Here is a 17,679-nt window from a genome sequence, read left to right as displayed (position 1 = left end):
AAATAGGGCCAAGGGTGTAGCTCAGAGACAGAATGCCTCTTTGTTCAATCCCCAGCATGCATGCGTGTGTACACACACACACACACACAAACACACACACACACACACACACACACACACACACACACACAATCAGAGCTGAATGCAATGTAGCAAAATTTCCCTTCCCTAGAGAACACCCAGGCTAATAATTATAGAAATAAAGGGACAACAGCTGGACGTGCTGCAAATAGTTATCCTTCAAGTTCCGACTTGGGAATGAGAACTTCCTATAGGGCTGACAATGCAGAATGAGGACTGCTGGGAGAAAGAACTAGCTTTTTAAGGCACACTCAGTGCTAGTGTGTATTAGCTTTTCTTTGCAGTGGTATGCTGGAACTGGCTCTTATACACTAATGGGAGGTGATTATTAAAATTTTAAAATTTTTGTGACTCAGATGATATCATTTTGGTACCTTGAAATAGGTGGTGGTAGAAACATTTACATTATGGAAATTGGAAAATGGTAAAAATCAGCTCCCCATCCCCAGAAAGCTAGTTATTAGAAGTTTACAAATCCAGTAGCTGCTTGTTTGGCGTGTGTATCTATTGCTCACAGCTAACTGACAATAACATAGGTATCATCGCTCCCACCTAATAGGCAAGAAAGCAGACCAAACAAACAAGCAAACAAAAACACATGTAGGTTTTAAGAAAAAATTACAAAGGGAATAATAAAATGTCTGAAGCAGAAAGCAATTGCCAAAGCACAAATAGGTACCAGGCAGGCTGACTCTGAGCATATAACCATAGAAGAAAGATGCTACTCAGAGGAAAGCAATAAGAAAATCTAAGGAGTCTACCAAAGTGAGGTTTAGAAGGAAAATTCAGTTTTTAACAAAGGTATGCTCATTTTCCTTCAGACTTACTTCCTAGCAGTGACTGGAGTAACTGAGACCCTGGGCTGTGGCCAGCAGCCCGGGTACTTGCTTCCCTCTGTGGTTCTCTCATTCCTCCTCCAAACCTGTGATTCAAGGCAAAGAAGGGCCCTCACCCAAAAAAGCCCAAGTGGGAGACTATTGCCAGCTCAGCCTCGGGGAACCCAAGAGAGGTCCTAGCTTATTCTGGATTTAGGTTCGGTGCCAACTAGAAGTCAAGTGCTATGCTGACAGTCATTACCCTGTGATGTACTTTCCTCAGGAACATTGAGGAGAGGGGAAGCTAAGGTGTGGCTGTGATTACAGTAAGCCTGGATCCATGGCACTAATCACTGTTGCTTTCCCAGACACCAAGGGAATGAAGGGCTCATGAAGTTCACAAGGAGCCAGGAGTTAAATCAGGTGTGATCCTGTGCTCTCTCCATGGAGCTCTTTCTGTAACATTAAACTGGGCCAAGAGAAATTGCAAGAAACTCTCTTGCTAGGGTCCTGGAGGGGAACTGAACCCTATTCCTCACATGCTGATCTGTTTTCTGAAAAGGAAAAAAGAGTGTAAAGGCAGATAAATGCACTTGTTTTTTTGAATGATATATTAAATGATAATGTATATATAGTGCCTAGCCCATATTTGGCACTTAATAAATGAGAGCTAATTTTGCTATATACCTCTAAACTGTGATGCATTAATACTTGATACCCAGGACCAAAATATAGCATTTGAATAATGAGTAGATCAAACGGACTCTTTTTGCTTCTGCTCAATTATTTTATCTTATTCTGAGGTAATTAGGAAAATAAGAAACTTGGATCTGGGTTCCAAAATGCAATAAAAAGATGCTATGGTCTATGCTTCTTTGGGATTTCCTAGATTTCTACTTCTTAAATATCTTTATGAAGGAAAATCCTCAGGTGAATCATCCAACAGCTGCTGCTTCTACTGATATTTGAGAAGCCACTTATAGCACACCTTAATGGGTGCCCACTCCACAGCCAGCCCTCTTCTTTTTTGCTTATATAATCTTTTTTTTGTATGTGTGGTGCTGGGGATGGAACCCAGAGGCTTTCTACCTTTGGGCTACACTCCCAGACCTATTTTGTATTTTATTTGGAAACAGGGTCTCACTAAGTTGCTGAGAGCCTCACTAAGTAGCTGAGGCTGGCTTCGAACCTGTGTGATCCTCCTATCTCAGCCTCCCAAGTATAGTGTAAACACCTGTAATCTCAGTGATTGGGAAGCTAAGACAGGAGAATCATAGGTCTGAGGCCAGTGTATTTTAACTTGGTGAGACTCTGTTTCAAAATAAAAAAATAAAAGGAGCTGGGGACATAGGTCAGTGGTAGAACATTCCTGGGTTCAATCCCCAATAAACATACACACACATACATGCACACACACACACACACACACACACACCTCACACAACCTGTTTTTACCCAGGCTGAGGGAACAATAGGTTCAGGAAATAAACAAGAATTAGCCTAAACCAACCTTGTTAACCATTAACCATGTTAATCCTTTCCCCTTATCACGGCTTGGTTTAGAGATGTGCATTTCACCAAGTTCCTGTCAACAGTATCTTAAAAGATGTCTATTGGCATTTCTGCCTAATAGGAGAAAGATGTGTGCAAAAGAAACTCAATTTCATTCCTGCTTTGTGAAGATGTGATGCTTAGAGCAGTAGCTGCCATATTAGCACCATAAAAGAAAGCCACAAAGATAACAGAGAAGCTGATCACACGTCCTGACATTGTTGAGTCAAAGAACTAACCCTGAATTATCTCAAGACATTATTATGTGAGAGAAAAAGGAAATCCTACTATGTAGGCACATATTCTATGACTTGCAGCAAAATCATCCTAATCAGCCTACCTCATCATTTCACAAACTTACCCCGAAATTCCCTTCGAGTGGCGGCAAGAAAACCCCGTTGAAGGCGCACTGGGTGTAAGGACAGTAACTGGTGTTGAAGAGCTCGAGGATGCTTTGCTGGCACCGTTGATAGTCTCCAGTTCCAATGATTTGAATTTGATCGAATACCAGATTCTTTTCAAATTTCTTGGTGCAGGGGGACTTGTATAGGTTACTTATGTTTACTATCTTCTCATATTCGGTGTGGAAGCATGGGTCCAGGAGGATTTCAGTGCTTAAAAACTGAATGGAAAAAAATCACTTGAAGGAATCATTCATGAAATATTTGAGTACAAAAGGCACAGTCTGATTTCATCATTGTGTGAGCACTGTTCAACAGCCCAGCATTCAGTGCTGGTATAAGCATAGCCCTGCCCTGCCCTTTTCACCCTTAAGTAAAAAAAAAAAAAAAAAAAAAAAAAAAAAGGATTTGTATAATAGGCACCAGAAGTGGTACCAGACATAAACGTGTTGGGCATTTGCAGGAACCTGATATAAAGATATAAAGATGGGTACAGAAATACCATTAGCTGGAGCTGTCCCTGGGTGCTTGGTCCTAATCACATATGTCAGGAGCTAACTCACAAGAAAAAATTCTTAAGACTCTCAAAAATTTGAGTGTGAAGCTAGGATCCAAAGGTCCAGAAATCTTCACACTGCTCCTTTCTCTCCTCCCCAGACAGAGAATCAGAAGCTCCAAGAGCTGGAAGATACCTGAGGTCTTTTAAGCCAGTTTTATCACAAGTGACTTTTAATCCTCAATCTCAAGAAAAGAAAGGGGGCTGCGGTGAATAAGAAACTCAGTGGGACTTAGAGGCTCAGAGGTCCTCTTACTGATAGTGACTTTGAGAACGACAGAGGGCGCCTTGGAGGAAAGCAGAAAGTGGTTGTCCCTTGGGCAGAGACAGAACAGCTGGATGTGACAACCTCGCTGTGTGTTTATTTGTCAGGGTGTGCCTAGTACTCTCATGACGTTGAGTGTTTAATTTTTCTTGCCTTCAAAATGCAAGAAACATGTGGAAACAAGCTTTGAACTGTTGATTGGTAAATTCATTGTTTTTCCTGAAGCAATTTTTCTCCCCTTCTTCAGGTCATTTCTAACAACCCTGTTTTTTGTCGTTTGTGGGAAAGGGAGATTTATAAAAACATTCTAGAAGAGCTTGTAAATTGCAACCCTTCCTCGAAACAATACTCTAGCATGTAACTTTCATTATCAACCCCACATGGGTGAGAAATCAATTCCTGAGAAAAGGATCTGAGTCGTGTCCTTGGAGACAGTGCAGTAAACAAACACAGGAGGGGATATCTGCATGGAACAATTCATAGGGGTCGACCAGATGTAGTTTGGTATCCTGCCTGAAAAGAAACCTGATGGAAAGTACAATAACCAACTTCAGACCAATTACTGAACTGGAAAGAAAACAATAACAGGATGTGGGGGCTGGAGTGGCAGATGTGGGGAGGGCAGGTCTGAGTCCAGTTATACTTGCCTGAATGTCCTTGGCCAGTTTCTGCAGAAGTGCCTCATCTTTCCCATAGCACAAGAAGCTGTGTGTATATATATAGTAATCCCTGCCATAGAGGCGAAAGTACAGAGAGTTGTCTGAGGACTCCACAGTGTGGTTTGGGGGCACAAAAGTGATTTGTGTAGAGGCTCCCCCGAGGTCCAAAGCTCCATAGGTTTCCCATTTATCATTTTCTCCGGTGATTAAGGTTAACCAATTTGCATTCTGAAAGAGAATACAGTTACCAGTGCTAAAAGCTTCTGGACATCCTGCTTTTGATGCTGCTTCTTGGCCCAGGGGCTTCCTCAGGCATAAAGGTGAGGCAAGGGTCCCTGGAGGCTCCTGAGTCTGCAGCATGCCCACAGAGGATAGTAATGATACTGCAGATTGTGTTCTGAGATGACGTCACATAGCACAGGGAAAGTGCTTAGTGCAACAGACACACCGAATTAGGTAAATGTTAGGTGTTCTTATTTTTAATGATAGATTATATTTTCTCTATAGCTCCCTAAGATGAAGACATGGCTTCCTTATTCATGAATAGAAGTCCTTGTAAGATAATTTTACCTTTAGTGATCCCTACAAGTGTGAGAGTCAATTCATGCATTCATTCACCCATCATTCATTCTGGCCAGGGACCCAAATAGTACCTGAGAAACTAATGGCATTGGCCCCCAGGGAGCCACTTCCATGGCACTATGAGGTATTCACCTGAGTGAATTTGCCAAGCAGGTAGTTGACAGTAATCCAGCCATAGGCACCTTCCTCTGAGCCACTGATGATCTTGGCACCCTGGAAGTTAAACGGGTAGTTGCTAATTGTTCTTGACACTGCATTCAGGACATTTTCTGACAAATATTTGTCTTCCAACCTATACCAAAGAAGAGGTGAGGTTAATATTTTTGAATCAATAACTATGTCTACCCATTTTGGATATTACTTCCATGCCATGCTCCAAAGAAATGAACCACAACACATTGGAATAAATGGAGACACAGATTTCCCCGCACATGTCTATCAGAGGAACCTTCAGAGCTAATTTTTCAGCCTCCTCTCTACTATTCCAAATCCTTTCAGTTGTTGAGCAGATTTCTATTCCTAAAATAATATTTTTGCTCTGTTGTTCTCTGGATCAAAAACTATCCAAAGCTCTTAAAATGTCTGTGATGGTGGTGGCTGGGTCTTGGCTCACCACCATACCCACAGCTGACATTTGTTTTATTAGATATTGCTGGTAGCTTCTCATTGGCTACACAAGTTAGTGCTTGGGATTTTGAATTCATGCTGCAGTAGAAAGTGGGTGGCAAGTGACCAAGGACAGATACTCAGCCTCCTCCCCGGCTGCCATACTGGGAAATATATTTCTGATGTTATCACTCGATTCTTGGGTCTGTTTGAGACCTTGAGGCCTAAAGAAGAAGTTTTCCAGTACTGTCATCATGAATTTGGGGTGCAAGTGTTTACAAGATCTGTGCTAGGCTAGGCGTAGAATCCCAGCATTCAGAAGGCAGAGACTGGAGGATCGCAGTTTGCAGATGGCCTCAGCTACTTAGTGAGGCCCTGTACAACTCAATGAGACCCTATTTCAAAAATTAAAAAGACTAAAAACATAAGGTTGGGGCTGTAGCTCGGAGGTACAATGCCCCTGGGTTCCATCCCCAGTACTGAAAAAAAATTATGCTAATCAACACAGCCTCTGGGTGAGAGGATGCTGCCTTCCAGCTGTAGTCACTCATATGAAAGGCTTCCGTACCTACTCACTACTAACTACCTTCCTTTTATCCTCAGCTTTCCTTCCTTCTATCAGTATCACCAACTGTGTAACATCTTTTAATGGCTTCCCACTAACTCCAAGATAAACTTTAAACTTCCCAGCATGGTCCACAAAGCACTTTATGATCTGGACCCTTACTTTCTCAGAATCCCACTCACAACCCTGGCTCTGTCACTTACTAGGTATGTGATCTTGGGTGAATCACTTAACATTTGTAAGCCACAGCTTCCTTTTCTGGGTAATAATAATGATGGTTATGATACTTTACAGACTTGTTATGATAATTAACACGTCCATACTCTAAATGAATAAGTAGGCAAATAATGCACATGGTACGAAGTGGTGACCAATAATAATGTTCTAATTGTGATTATCTTGGAACATCAGAGGGTCTCCTCTGGTCTTCCCCCTTCCAGATAGTCACTGACTAATTCTGTACCCAAAGTGTCAGAATACACTATTTCTCTCCTGGCGATCCCTTCCTCGTGAGTTTCCCATGGGGAGATGGACACAGCCTTTCTTTTTTTTAGAAGGGGTCTCAATAAGCTTCTGGGGCTGACCTCAGACTTAACAATATTCACGCCTCCACCTCCTGAGTAGCTGGCATTGCAGACACATGCCAACATATCTGCGAGAAAGCTGTTTTACATACTTAAAATCTTGCCATTATACAGATTATGAGTTTGGGAGTTTTACTCACTTGAAATTTTCTTTCTTAGGTATGAGCTTTGAGGTGTGTGGATTTTAGGGTGTTAGGTAAGTGAGTCCTCTTCCATAATTCTAGGGGCTCTTGTGCTGTCTCTAAGTCCCAGCCACTCTCGGTCCCCACATGCTGCTATACCTGAGCAACCGCATGCCTGCTGTAGCTCCCAAGTAAACAGGTGTCTCCGGGTGTTGGGTTACTGGAACCACTTTCATGGCCCTTTCCATGCAGGCGGTCAGGTATGTGCTGAGTTCAGATATTTTTGTAGCATATTTTGAGATTCCAGAACCTAGGGAAAAGTAGAGAAGGTGACATTTTTAAAAAGTATAGAATATACTTTAACAATATAGAGCAAACATGATGTTGCTGAGAAAATACCAGAAAAAAAAAATCAACTTGCTTATGTAATATATATTAGATTGCTACACTTAGAAGGTAACTCCCTGGACCTACAAGAATTGGTATGATTTAATTTCCAAGCCTCAGGCTGAGTCTGTCTGGTGTCCAGTAATTTGCCACTGGGTGGTGCAATTTCATATTTAATTGCACAACACTGCCCAGATTTTTGATGCAGGTCTTCTAACTAGCTACTCTATTAACTACTTTTGAAAGATTCTACAAAATTGTAATTTAAATGTAAGTTCCTAGAAGACCTAAATAAAAGGACATTTAGAATAAGAATTAAAAGAAGCACTAGACATACTGGCTTTTAGTGAAAAGGTAGAAGGTGCTTACTAACTAGATATGTCATCATGGCCAGTCCCCCCAAAATTTCTGAGGAGTTTCTTTTCTGTGAGCAGAAACAGAAATAGAAGTATGTCTCCTCAGTGACTTTTCCACTCCAGCACCCTGCCACTCTAGCAAGACTGCTTTTCTAGTTTTAGAGAAAAACTAATGTTGCCATGGAGAGGATTGGAGCCAAGACTCCTTAAGCTTTTAAAAGTTTACATTCAACATTTTCATCACATTACGATAAATATCACACTGCTTCATAGCGACTGTTTGCTTTAAAGATAATTATGCAAATAAATTAAACAGATCATTTGCAGGATTTTAAACAGCCTGTTTATTTAACCATAATGAGAAAATCAGATCTAAGTTATCAGGTAACTGATATGATTAAGAAAATTAAGCCTTAATTATATTATTAACCTTTTCTTCGGAGAGAGAAAATAATGTATCCATTAGACCAAATACTCATGCACTCATGGAATGAATCGCAGAAGAAAGACATCTGCTAAATTAAAAAAAATTAAAGGAAAGAGTAAATTAAATAAAAGGCAATAAAATGAGAGATTTGGCCTTTAATAGATGCAAGAAGAATTGTCTCAGTATTGATGGGCCCAAATCCCCAGGATATCAGGCTACTGGGTCAGATAATTTGTTCTCTTAAAAATATCTCTTCTCTACTACTTTCTTGACAAATGATGGAAATGAGTGGACTCTACAGGCCCTCAGACTAAAAGTCAATTATCTTCTGGGATCTAGTTATGTATCTGACAGAAAATACACAGCAGGTTCCAGGCTCAAAAGGCAAAGAGAGATAAAGGTCAGAGAGACTATGGTGCAATGTGGTGATGTCTGGTGCATGGTGGGGTACTGAGTAGAGGGTGTGGAGACAGCCAAACAGTTAACCTTCTTTGGATTGTGACCATGAATCCAAGGACTAGGGGAAAAAAATCAATGTGTAATGTGGTGTTTTAGAGAAGCAAGAAGACTGGAGTGCAGGTAGGAGACCTTGTTCTGGGTTCTTGTTCTGGTTCTATTGCTTCTTACAAGCCACTAATCCTACCAGTTTTTGTCTCTTTCTCTGTATAATAAAATTTAAATGATCCACAAGGTCTTGTCCTAGCCCAAAAAGTCTATAATCTGGTCTTTCCTGACTTTAAAGAAGCTGAAGGCTTTTGAAAAGCTCATCCAGACTGTAAATTAGAGTACACAAGGATTAAGAGAGCAGTAGTCTCTGGACCAGCAGCATCAGCAGCACCTGGGAACTTGTTAGAAAATTCTCAGGCTTCTTTCCCAGATCTGTTGATGCAGGAACTCTGGAGGTGAAGCTCTGCATCCATCTTTTAAAAGCCCTCTGGAAGCCTTATAATCCCAGGATTTGGGAGGCTGAGAAAGGAGGATCTGGGTTCGTGGCCAGCCTCAGATACTTAGTGAGGCCCTTTGCAACTCAGTGAGACCCTGTTTCAAAATAAAAATAAGATCGTTTTGAACTCCAGCTCCATTGTTTTACTCGCTCAACCTTAAACAAGTGGTATAGCCCCTCTCAATCTCAGTATTCTTGTTTTTTGCTTTTGTTTTTGCTCTTTTTGTGGTACTAGGGATGGATCCTAGGGGCCTTCTACCTCTGAGCTAAACCCCCAGCCCTAAAGGGCCTCACTAAGTAGCTGAGGCTGGCCACAAACCATGATACTCCTGTCTCAGCCTCCCGAATGCTGGGATTACAAACGTGCGCCATCACACCCGGCTTGTTTTTTTTTTTTTTTTTTTTTTTTGGTGGTACTGGGGATGGAACCCAGGGTCCCTCTACCTCTGGGCTACACTCCCAGACCTATCTTATATTTTATTTGAAGACAGGGTCTCTTAAGCCAGCTGAGGCTGGCTTCGAACCTGCACGATCTTCCTGTCTCAGCCTACCAAGCGAGGGGATTACAAGCGTGCGCCACCATGCCCGGCTTTTTAAATTTTTTTAAATGGGAAAAATAATACTTACCTCATTCAGAGATTATGAGGATAAAATGAGATCATATATGTTTAGTTCTTAGTGCAAGACACACAGATGTGTCCTTTTAGTTGGAGCTACTTTTACTCAATTACTGTTGTTTGTGTGTGTGTGTGCGTGTGTGCACATATGTGTGTGTTGCTTGGAACTGAATCCAGGGCCTCACGCATGCTCAGCAAGGTATGCTATCACTAAGCTATTCCCTTAGCCCCCTCAGTTATTTTTCAATTTGCTTATTCTTCAAGGGCTTGGTAATTAGGGACTAATATTTATATTATTTTTATGATGATAAAAACAACTGCAGGAGCTCCTTTGTGCTTCTCATTTGGCTTCCTGTATTTGAGGCTCCTTTTTCTCTTATGATTTACTTGGCATACGCCTCCCATGTCCTCAGCTCCACTGTCTCCCCTTCCCCTTTCTTCTTACCTTTTACTCTGCATTCTTCTATCTGTTCCACGACTCCTGTATCATTCTCCTTCTCGGCTGGCCAGTTATAGATGTACAAATTTGTGTGAGAAGAGCCTGCATCCAGCACAATCCCAAACTAAGGGCAAAAATAATAAAAAAAAACCTTATCAGGCATAAAATTCTCCATATTTAGCTTGCAAAACAAAGAGGATAAGGACAGATTTCAAAACTACAAGGAAAAACTATTTTAACTTGAGAGGAACACTGGGTGGGCTTGGAGGGCTGGGGTTACCCAGATCACAAGAGTTACCAGGACACCCACTCCTCTAGAACAGAACTCTCAAGGCTCGCTGCTCAATAGACATGCCAGGCCTTATCCGGTGGGACCTGAGTTGCTGTGTTATTTAGAAGCTTCCTAGGTGAATCTTATGTGCAGGCAAAATTCAGATCCACATGCTGAATTAGCTGAGGCACTATGGAAGGAATAGAAAGCAACGAATCCAGTAGTTCTCAAACTTACCTATACACTGGAATTCCCTCGAGAGCTTCACAGACCTGTGTCCTACCCCCAGACCTTGTGATTTCATTGGTCTGGTAGGTGGCCTGGGCTTTGGAAATTTTATGAAATCTATGTAATTCTAATGTGTATAAAAATTTGGGAACCATTGAGTTAATTCATTGAGGGCTATATAGACAATAAATATCTTCATCTAATTTTAAGTTCAGTGTATCTGCAGCTTGTTTTAGAAACACAGAGACTGTGTGTGTGTGTGTGTGTGTGTGTGTGTGTGTGTGTGTGTGTGTGTGTGTTTACTGGGGAACACAGGAGTAGTTTACTTCTAAGCTATACCCTTGGCCCTATTTTATTTATTATTTTTAAATAGGGTCTCACTAAGTTGAGGGCCTCACTAAATTCCTGGTGCTGGCTGTGAACCTGGATCCTCCTTTCTCAGTCTCCCAAGTACTGGAATTATAGGCCTGCACCACCACATGTATTCATTTGCTTTTTAATTATTAGTATGACTATAAAATTGTATTCAGTACATTTTAAAAGATATGTACTTAAACCTCATGATTTTAGCTATTTAAGAGTAGGGGAGATTAAAGAAAGTAGGGAGAAGAGCATAAATGACAGCTTTAAGAAGAACTAGATGGTCAGAGGGGAAAGGGAGAAGAACAAAATCCCCATATCCTATTTCAGGAATGTAGGTAATGGACCTAGTAGGTGCTGTATGAAGCATGTTATGTATTAATTGTCAAACTGAACTCTCAGAACAATGCTATAAAGTAGGTGCTCCTTTTAGTTCTTCTTTATAGGTAAGAAGCTAAAGTACAAAAAAGGCTAAGTAATTTACTTCACATATACAGCTAATAGGTGAAAGAACCTGTGTTTGGATCAGTCAGATTCAAGACTGTATGCTTAAGACTTTTCACACAGAAACTCTGGAGTGAGGGATGGCAGCAGTTTTCAAGTCAGTGCTCCCTTCTAAGGACACTGAATGAGGTACAACTATGGCCAAGTCACCAATCTTAGGTGCACGTCTCAGTGACTTTTTGCATATATGGATGTCTGTATAGCCACCACCAACATCAAGATACAGAGCATTTCCTAGACCCAATAAGCTTCCTGGTTCTCAGTCAGGTTGCCCAAAGGGTAACAACTGTCTTGACTTCTGTCAGCATCAAGTTTTGCCTGGGTTTGTTTGTTTGTTTTTAATAAACAGGACTTACATAGCTTTGCCTCCTTTAGGTATAACTTACTATACTATATTTTTGTGCATTCTACTATTGATGGACATTTGGCTTGTTTCTATCTGGGGGTGTTTGCAAGTTAACTGCCAAACTGTTAAATGTACATTCGTGTACATTTCATTTTGTGGGAATAAGCTCTCAGTTTCTTTAGATATCTACCCAGAAGTAAGCTTCCAAATGCCCATTTTGATTCAGTTATACTCCCTTTTTGTTATATACCGGAGCTTAATCAGGTTGATGAATGACATATGCCACGGGCTTGTGATAATAATAGATGGCACATTTACTTTTTGTCATCCTTATGCCTGAGAGAACCATGAAGGAAAAGAAGTGGGTAAGCAAAGGAGGCACATCTGAGATGTCAGCCAGCCCTTGTTGCAATATGCTGCTCATTTTGAGCTGTGGACCTCAAAGTGTGGGCCTGCCACTTGAGAAGACTTAATGTAGTATTCTCATTCATTCTCTCTCTCTCTCTCTCTCTCTCTCTCTCTCTCTCTCTCTCTCTCTCTCTCTCTCTCTCTCTCACCTTCCCTTCCTCCCTGCTATTGTTTTATCACCTAACAAGTCCTAAACCTCCAAGGAGTAAAAACAAGAGTGATCCTCCCCAAACCACTAGGAACAGCTAACATAGAACCTTTTAAGTGCCAAACTTTATTCTGTTTCAATACAGACCAGGAAGCATTACTGTGCAGACCTAGGGAGGGTCCTTGACCCTCCATTACCTCTATAGAATTACCAGCCTAGTTGTGCACAGCAGGGGTCCCTCTAGTAATTAGTATTTATGCCTTTAGGAAGAAAAGGACTTGTATACTTGCTTTGGGCACAGCAAGGAAACAAGCTGGACAGACTCCTTAGCATCTAGGCTTGAAGTGAAAGCAATCCCAGAAACGACATTGTGAGCAGAAAGGGATGCTGACTGAGACTGGGACTTTGGGCTCCTGGGAAACTTCCCAGGGTGGAGGAAGAGGCTCTGGGGTAGAAAATGCTGTTGTTTCCTAGCAAGGCTTCAGAATTCTTCCTTCCAAACAATGTTCCAACCACAGGAGAATATGATAAAAACTATCCAGGCAGCAGAAGCAGAAGCAGCAGCAAGTAGGCTTTATCTAGAATCTGGCTGTTCTACTCTAACTTTGTTGATATGAAAGTACCCTTCCAGCACCACCAAGGAACCAGTCTCACTTCAGTCAGCCTGCTTCTCCAAGGCTTTACACATTGAGAGACAAAAAGCTTTTGCTTTTACTACCTTATGTTTGCAAGTGTTTGTGAAGGGGACAGACTGCATTTTAACAAAGGAATTGATGACATGTCACCATGGGTATATAGCATGCTGGAATGCAAATTATTGAGCTGCTCCAAATGTTTTCTTTTTGTCTTTTAAAATGGTTTGCAGAATAAAAACAAATGACATTGTTTGTTGAAATACAGCTAAAACTTGATCATTTGAAAGCTCCCAGTTAAGCACATGGGGAGTTTGGCTTTCATGGTTATAGCCCAGGCACATTTTCCAATGCATGTTCCAGAAAGCATAAGGCCTGCAAGCATATAAAGCTTTCTAGAAGTTTAGAGAATGTTCCTGCTCTCTCTTTTCTTTCTGGGCTAACAAGCCCAGTAGGTAGTAAATGCCTTAGAGAAGTCTGGCAGTAGAAAAAAACAGTGTTTCTCTGTAGCTCATATTTAAAACATTATTAAAAACTCCTACAAGTATATCCTTCATAATCAAAGAAAAAATTTTTAAGGGATCTGATATCCTATTATTATTATTATTATTATTAATACAATATCATTTTCTATTTTAAAAGTACCAAAGAATAATAGTGTCTAGAAAATGAGAATAAAGACACTTAAAAAGAATAAAGTCATATAAAGAAATAACTTCACCTAGATATTTGTTATTAATAAGTTTATTTTACTCATTTCTGTCTAGTCTTTTTTGTTTTTTGTTTTGTCTAGTCATTTATATGCATATTTTATATAGTTGTGCATACAATTTTGACCTAAGCTAGTTTTTGACCACATAACTTTACATCATAACGGATCTTCATGAGCTATGCTGCATGAACAGAGTGATGGTCTGGAAAGAGGAACAATGAAATGACTTTTCTTGGTTGATAGAGACACTGACGTCCTTGAGAAGACCTGGAAATATGAGCAGCAACAGACTCTGAGCTCACTGAGACTGGAAACCATATGGAAGTAAGGCAGACCAGTCCTTAAGGACTAGACTTAAGGGTAGACTTGATTCTACCTGCACAAATGTCATAGTTCCAAGATTCTGGATAAGTCTCTTTAAATATGGAAAGAAAGAAAAAAACGGAATGTTAGATAGCTGGATTCTTGGCTCTGTAGAAGTGGGACATTTAACTCTCTCATCTAAAAAACCCACCGAAGACGGGCGTGGTGGTGCACACTTGTAATCCCAGCATTCGGGAGGCTGAGACCAGAGGATCGCGGTTGGTGGACAGACTCAGCTACTTAGTGAGGCCCTCTGCAACTCAGTGAGACTTGGTTTCAAAATAAAGAATAAAAAAAAAATAGGGCAGGGGGTATAGCTTGGAGGTTGAATGCCCCTGGGCTCCATCCCCAGACCCACAAAATAAATAAATAAAAATAAACATCCACCAAATGAAGTTGCATTGGCCTGCTTACAGATGTACACAGGCCATACAGATTCTGCTCCAGGGCCTTTGTCCGGAAAGCCCTGAGATCTCAGCCTTCTCTGATCTCCTCTGATTGGATTCTATCCTATTAGTTTACCTGCATGATTACACATTGATGTGGCTATTTGATTAATATCTCTCTGTCCTATTAAATTGTAAACTACAGGGGATAGGTTTATTTTATATCCATAGTATATCCAGATCCTCCATAGTATATTATACTACATAAGAAGAAATTCAATAGATAATTATTGAATCACAGGAATGAATGAAGGTGGTTGGAGCTATGTGGTTCCTGAATTCCATCCAGTCCTAAACAATGGTAATATCTACAGTCTAATATAAAGCAGTGCCATTACTTATGTTCTTTGAAATGCCCCCAAATACCCCATAAGCTAGGTGCTATAAATATTTTCCCCTCTAATACTCCTGTGTTGGGAACTTAGTCACAGTGCAACAGTGGCAAGAGGTGGGACCTAATGGGAGTTTTTAGAACCTGAAGGCTCTGCCTTATGAAATGGATTAATGGCACAATAAAATGGGATTTCGAAAATGGGTCTGCCCTTTTTCGCTCTACTCCCATATGAGAGACAGTATTTCTCACCTCCTGAGAACATAGCATTCAAGATGCCACCTTGGAAAGAGAGACTAGGCCCTTACTAGATACCAAACATATTGGTGGCTTCATCTTGGATTTTCCAGTCTCTGAAACTGTAAGAAAGTAAGTTTTTGTTTTACTAATTACTCAGTTTGTGGTATTCTGTTATGGATGCTCTAAATGGACTAGGACACCAGGCAGCAGCACAATCAACTTCACATTGTCCCCTTAGACACACTGGCTCTTCAAAAGCTTTCTTTAAAGTTCCTGTGGCTTTAGCAGAAATCCAGTGGCCTCATCAGTCTGGCTTAGTGAGCCTGGGCTTATAAACAAAGCTTGCCCTTTTAAATGTGACAGAATACTCTATAAACAAAACAGATTAGCTACAGAAATGCTAGCAGGATGTATCTTCTTTTCTCTCTTTTTTAAACTGGAGTTACTACATCTTTAACACACACTACTGTTTTTTGTTGTTTGTTTTTTAAACTGCAGTGCAATATTTATAACACAGATATTTTCACTGTAATTATTTTTAAGTATGCAGTTTGGTGGTATTAAGTACATTCACACTGTTGTGAAACTCTACCACTGTCCATTCCAAGATGCTAGTTTTAAAACCAGATAATGGTCAAAATCTACTAGAGTATAAATAAAACAGATATCTTCCAACAGTATTTGAGGTTGTAAATCAAAGCAAAGCCTTCCAAATTCTCCATTAAAAGATAAAGTCACAAGTGCTTATCTAAATGTAGCACTTTATTTCATTTTGGAAAAGCTGGAAACCATGCAGAGGGCTGGCTCAATGACCATAAACATTAGTGGTAACAAAGGGTCTTCCATAGAATACATCTTCAGTAAAGCGGTGTTGACAGCTGGCCTCCACCGAAGCCTTCTTATTTGTGAAGCACTCTGACAAGCATTTATTTTATTCCACTTAATCCCCACAACCATTCTCCAAGTAGGTATGATTACTATCTCCACTTTACATTTGAGGCTTAGGGGCAGGGATTTACTTGCCTGAAGTCTGAGCTACATAGTAGTAGATCTGGAATTGCTGTCAAAGCGGTCTGGTCCCTGAGCCTATATTCTACGGAAGTTAAACTTTTAATGAAGGTTTGTAGTTTGGTATTGGCCCAGTGTGCGTGCCAAAGTGTGGAAGGTTCATGCTAAAAGCACAAAAACTGCCAGAACTCAGTGATGAGCAGGCAACTGAGGAATTAAGGAGTAGTGAACTGAACAGATTCCAGAGCTACCTCTCTGCCTAGATCCACTGGGACAAAGGCACTTTCCCAGGAGATATTTGGACATAGCTAATGACTGTCCAGTCTATTAGGGCACACGTACACACACACACACACACACACACACACACACACACACACAGCACTGCATTACTTAGTATCTATGAAGTACTTATCTAATATCTATTAGCAGAGGTTCACAGACTTTGGTGGCATGGGAACAACCCCAAAATACCCATTACACTTGTAGACCTGGGCTCTAAAGGTTCCAGTTGAGAAGGCTCTAGGGGTTAGAGGGGGTAGTCAGGATCTCCGGAGGATCATGAAGCAGGGGTCTTCTTCCCACATGGATGTCCCCTGCTATCAGGCTAGTCCTGTGCTTGTCATATCTAAGAAGGGAATGATTTTCTCTGCTTAAGATGCTCACTCTATCCACTGAGTCAACACATTTCTATGCAGTAAACACCCATTTCAGATGCTGTGATGGTTGTAATTCAACATTTATTTTGTTATTACTTAATGATTATTTCTCCCTGCTATAAGGCCAACGAGGGTAGTGATTTTGCCAATCTCGTTCATTACTGCATCTCTAGAGCCCAAAATAGAGTAAATGCTCAATAACTATTTGTTAAATGAATGGACAAAAAAAATGTATGTGAAGACGAATGAATCCTAGTCCTTGTCCTCAATATGCTTAGACTCTAATAGTAGCTGGCCAAGTAAAAAAAAAATTACTACAATAAAGAGTGGTGGTGCTATGCCAGATGTGCCCAGGTATGAGGCTGCCACCCTCCTAGCAAGGCTGACCTCAAACTGAGTCAGGCAGAAATAAAACAAGACTGTATCATCATCACAAATAAATATACCAGGTACATGTATCAAAATAGTGTTATCTTTGTGAGCAGTCATTTTCAGAAGCAAATTACAGTCCATTCTCCATACCTATGGATTCTACACTATAAATTTAACCAAGGGCTGAGCAAAAATATTCAGAAGAGAAAAATCGTATCTATAGTGAACATGTACAGATTTTTTTCTTGTTTTTATTCCCTAAATACAGTAAAATATCTATTTACATATAATTTATAATGTATTAGATAAAGGGAATTTAGGGATGATTTAAAGTATATGGGAGGATTTACATACATTATATGTGAACAACACTCTATTTTATATAAAAGACTTGAGCTTCCACAGGTTTTGGTATCCATGGGGGAGCCCTGGAACCAATCCTCCACAGGTACTGAGAGTTAACTGTACATTTATCCTAACTACTCAAGACACAAGTCATACAAAATAAGTTCTGTTTTTATTCTTTACTTTAGATTTTATAAAATTTTATCACACGCCTCACGCATTCAACTTAATTTTGCATGGTTTCAGAGATCTTATCAAAGAGTATACACTAAATCATCAGTGTTCAATGAGGACTTCTAGCTGTGATAGAAAATGTTGTATCTGGGCCGGGCATGGTGGCTCACGCTTGT

At 40.5% G+C, this 17,679-nt stretch overlaps 1 protein-coding gene across 1 annotated transcript in view; it reads right to left on the bottom strand.

Moving 5' to 3' along the window:
• The window catches only part of ENTPD1 (ectonucleoside triphosphate diphosphohydrolase 1), a gene marked incomplete at both ends in the record, with an annotated part of 61,415 nt that overhangs the window by 34,413 nt on the left and 9,323 nt on the right, over nucleotides 1-17,679 (bottom strand). Inside the window, 5 exons of the mRNA XM_080694841.1 lie at nucleotides 2,809-3,069; nucleotides 4,317-4,556; nucleotides 5,043-5,202; nucleotides 6,947-7,097; nucleotides 9,963-10,080. Coding sequence (XP_080550967.1) covers nucleotides 2,809-3,069; nucleotides 4,317-4,556; nucleotides 5,043-5,202; nucleotides 6,947-7,097; nucleotides 9,963-10,080 — 930 coding nt within the window. The remainder of the gene's footprint in view (nucleotides 1-2,808; nucleotides 3,070-4,316; nucleotides 4,557-5,042; nucleotides 5,203-6,946; nucleotides 7,098-9,962; nucleotides 10,081-17,679) is intronic.

The sequence above is a fragment of the Muscardinus avellanarius genome, assembly GCF_963383645.1.
Source record: "Muscardinus avellanarius genome assembly, chromosome: 4".
Classification (NCBI taxonomy): Eukaryota; Metazoa; Chordata; class Mammalia; order Rodentia; family Gliridae; genus Muscardinus; species Muscardinus avellanarius.
Note: the sequence above shows the minus strand (reverse complement) of the source record. Positions and strands in the feature narration are given on the sequence as shown.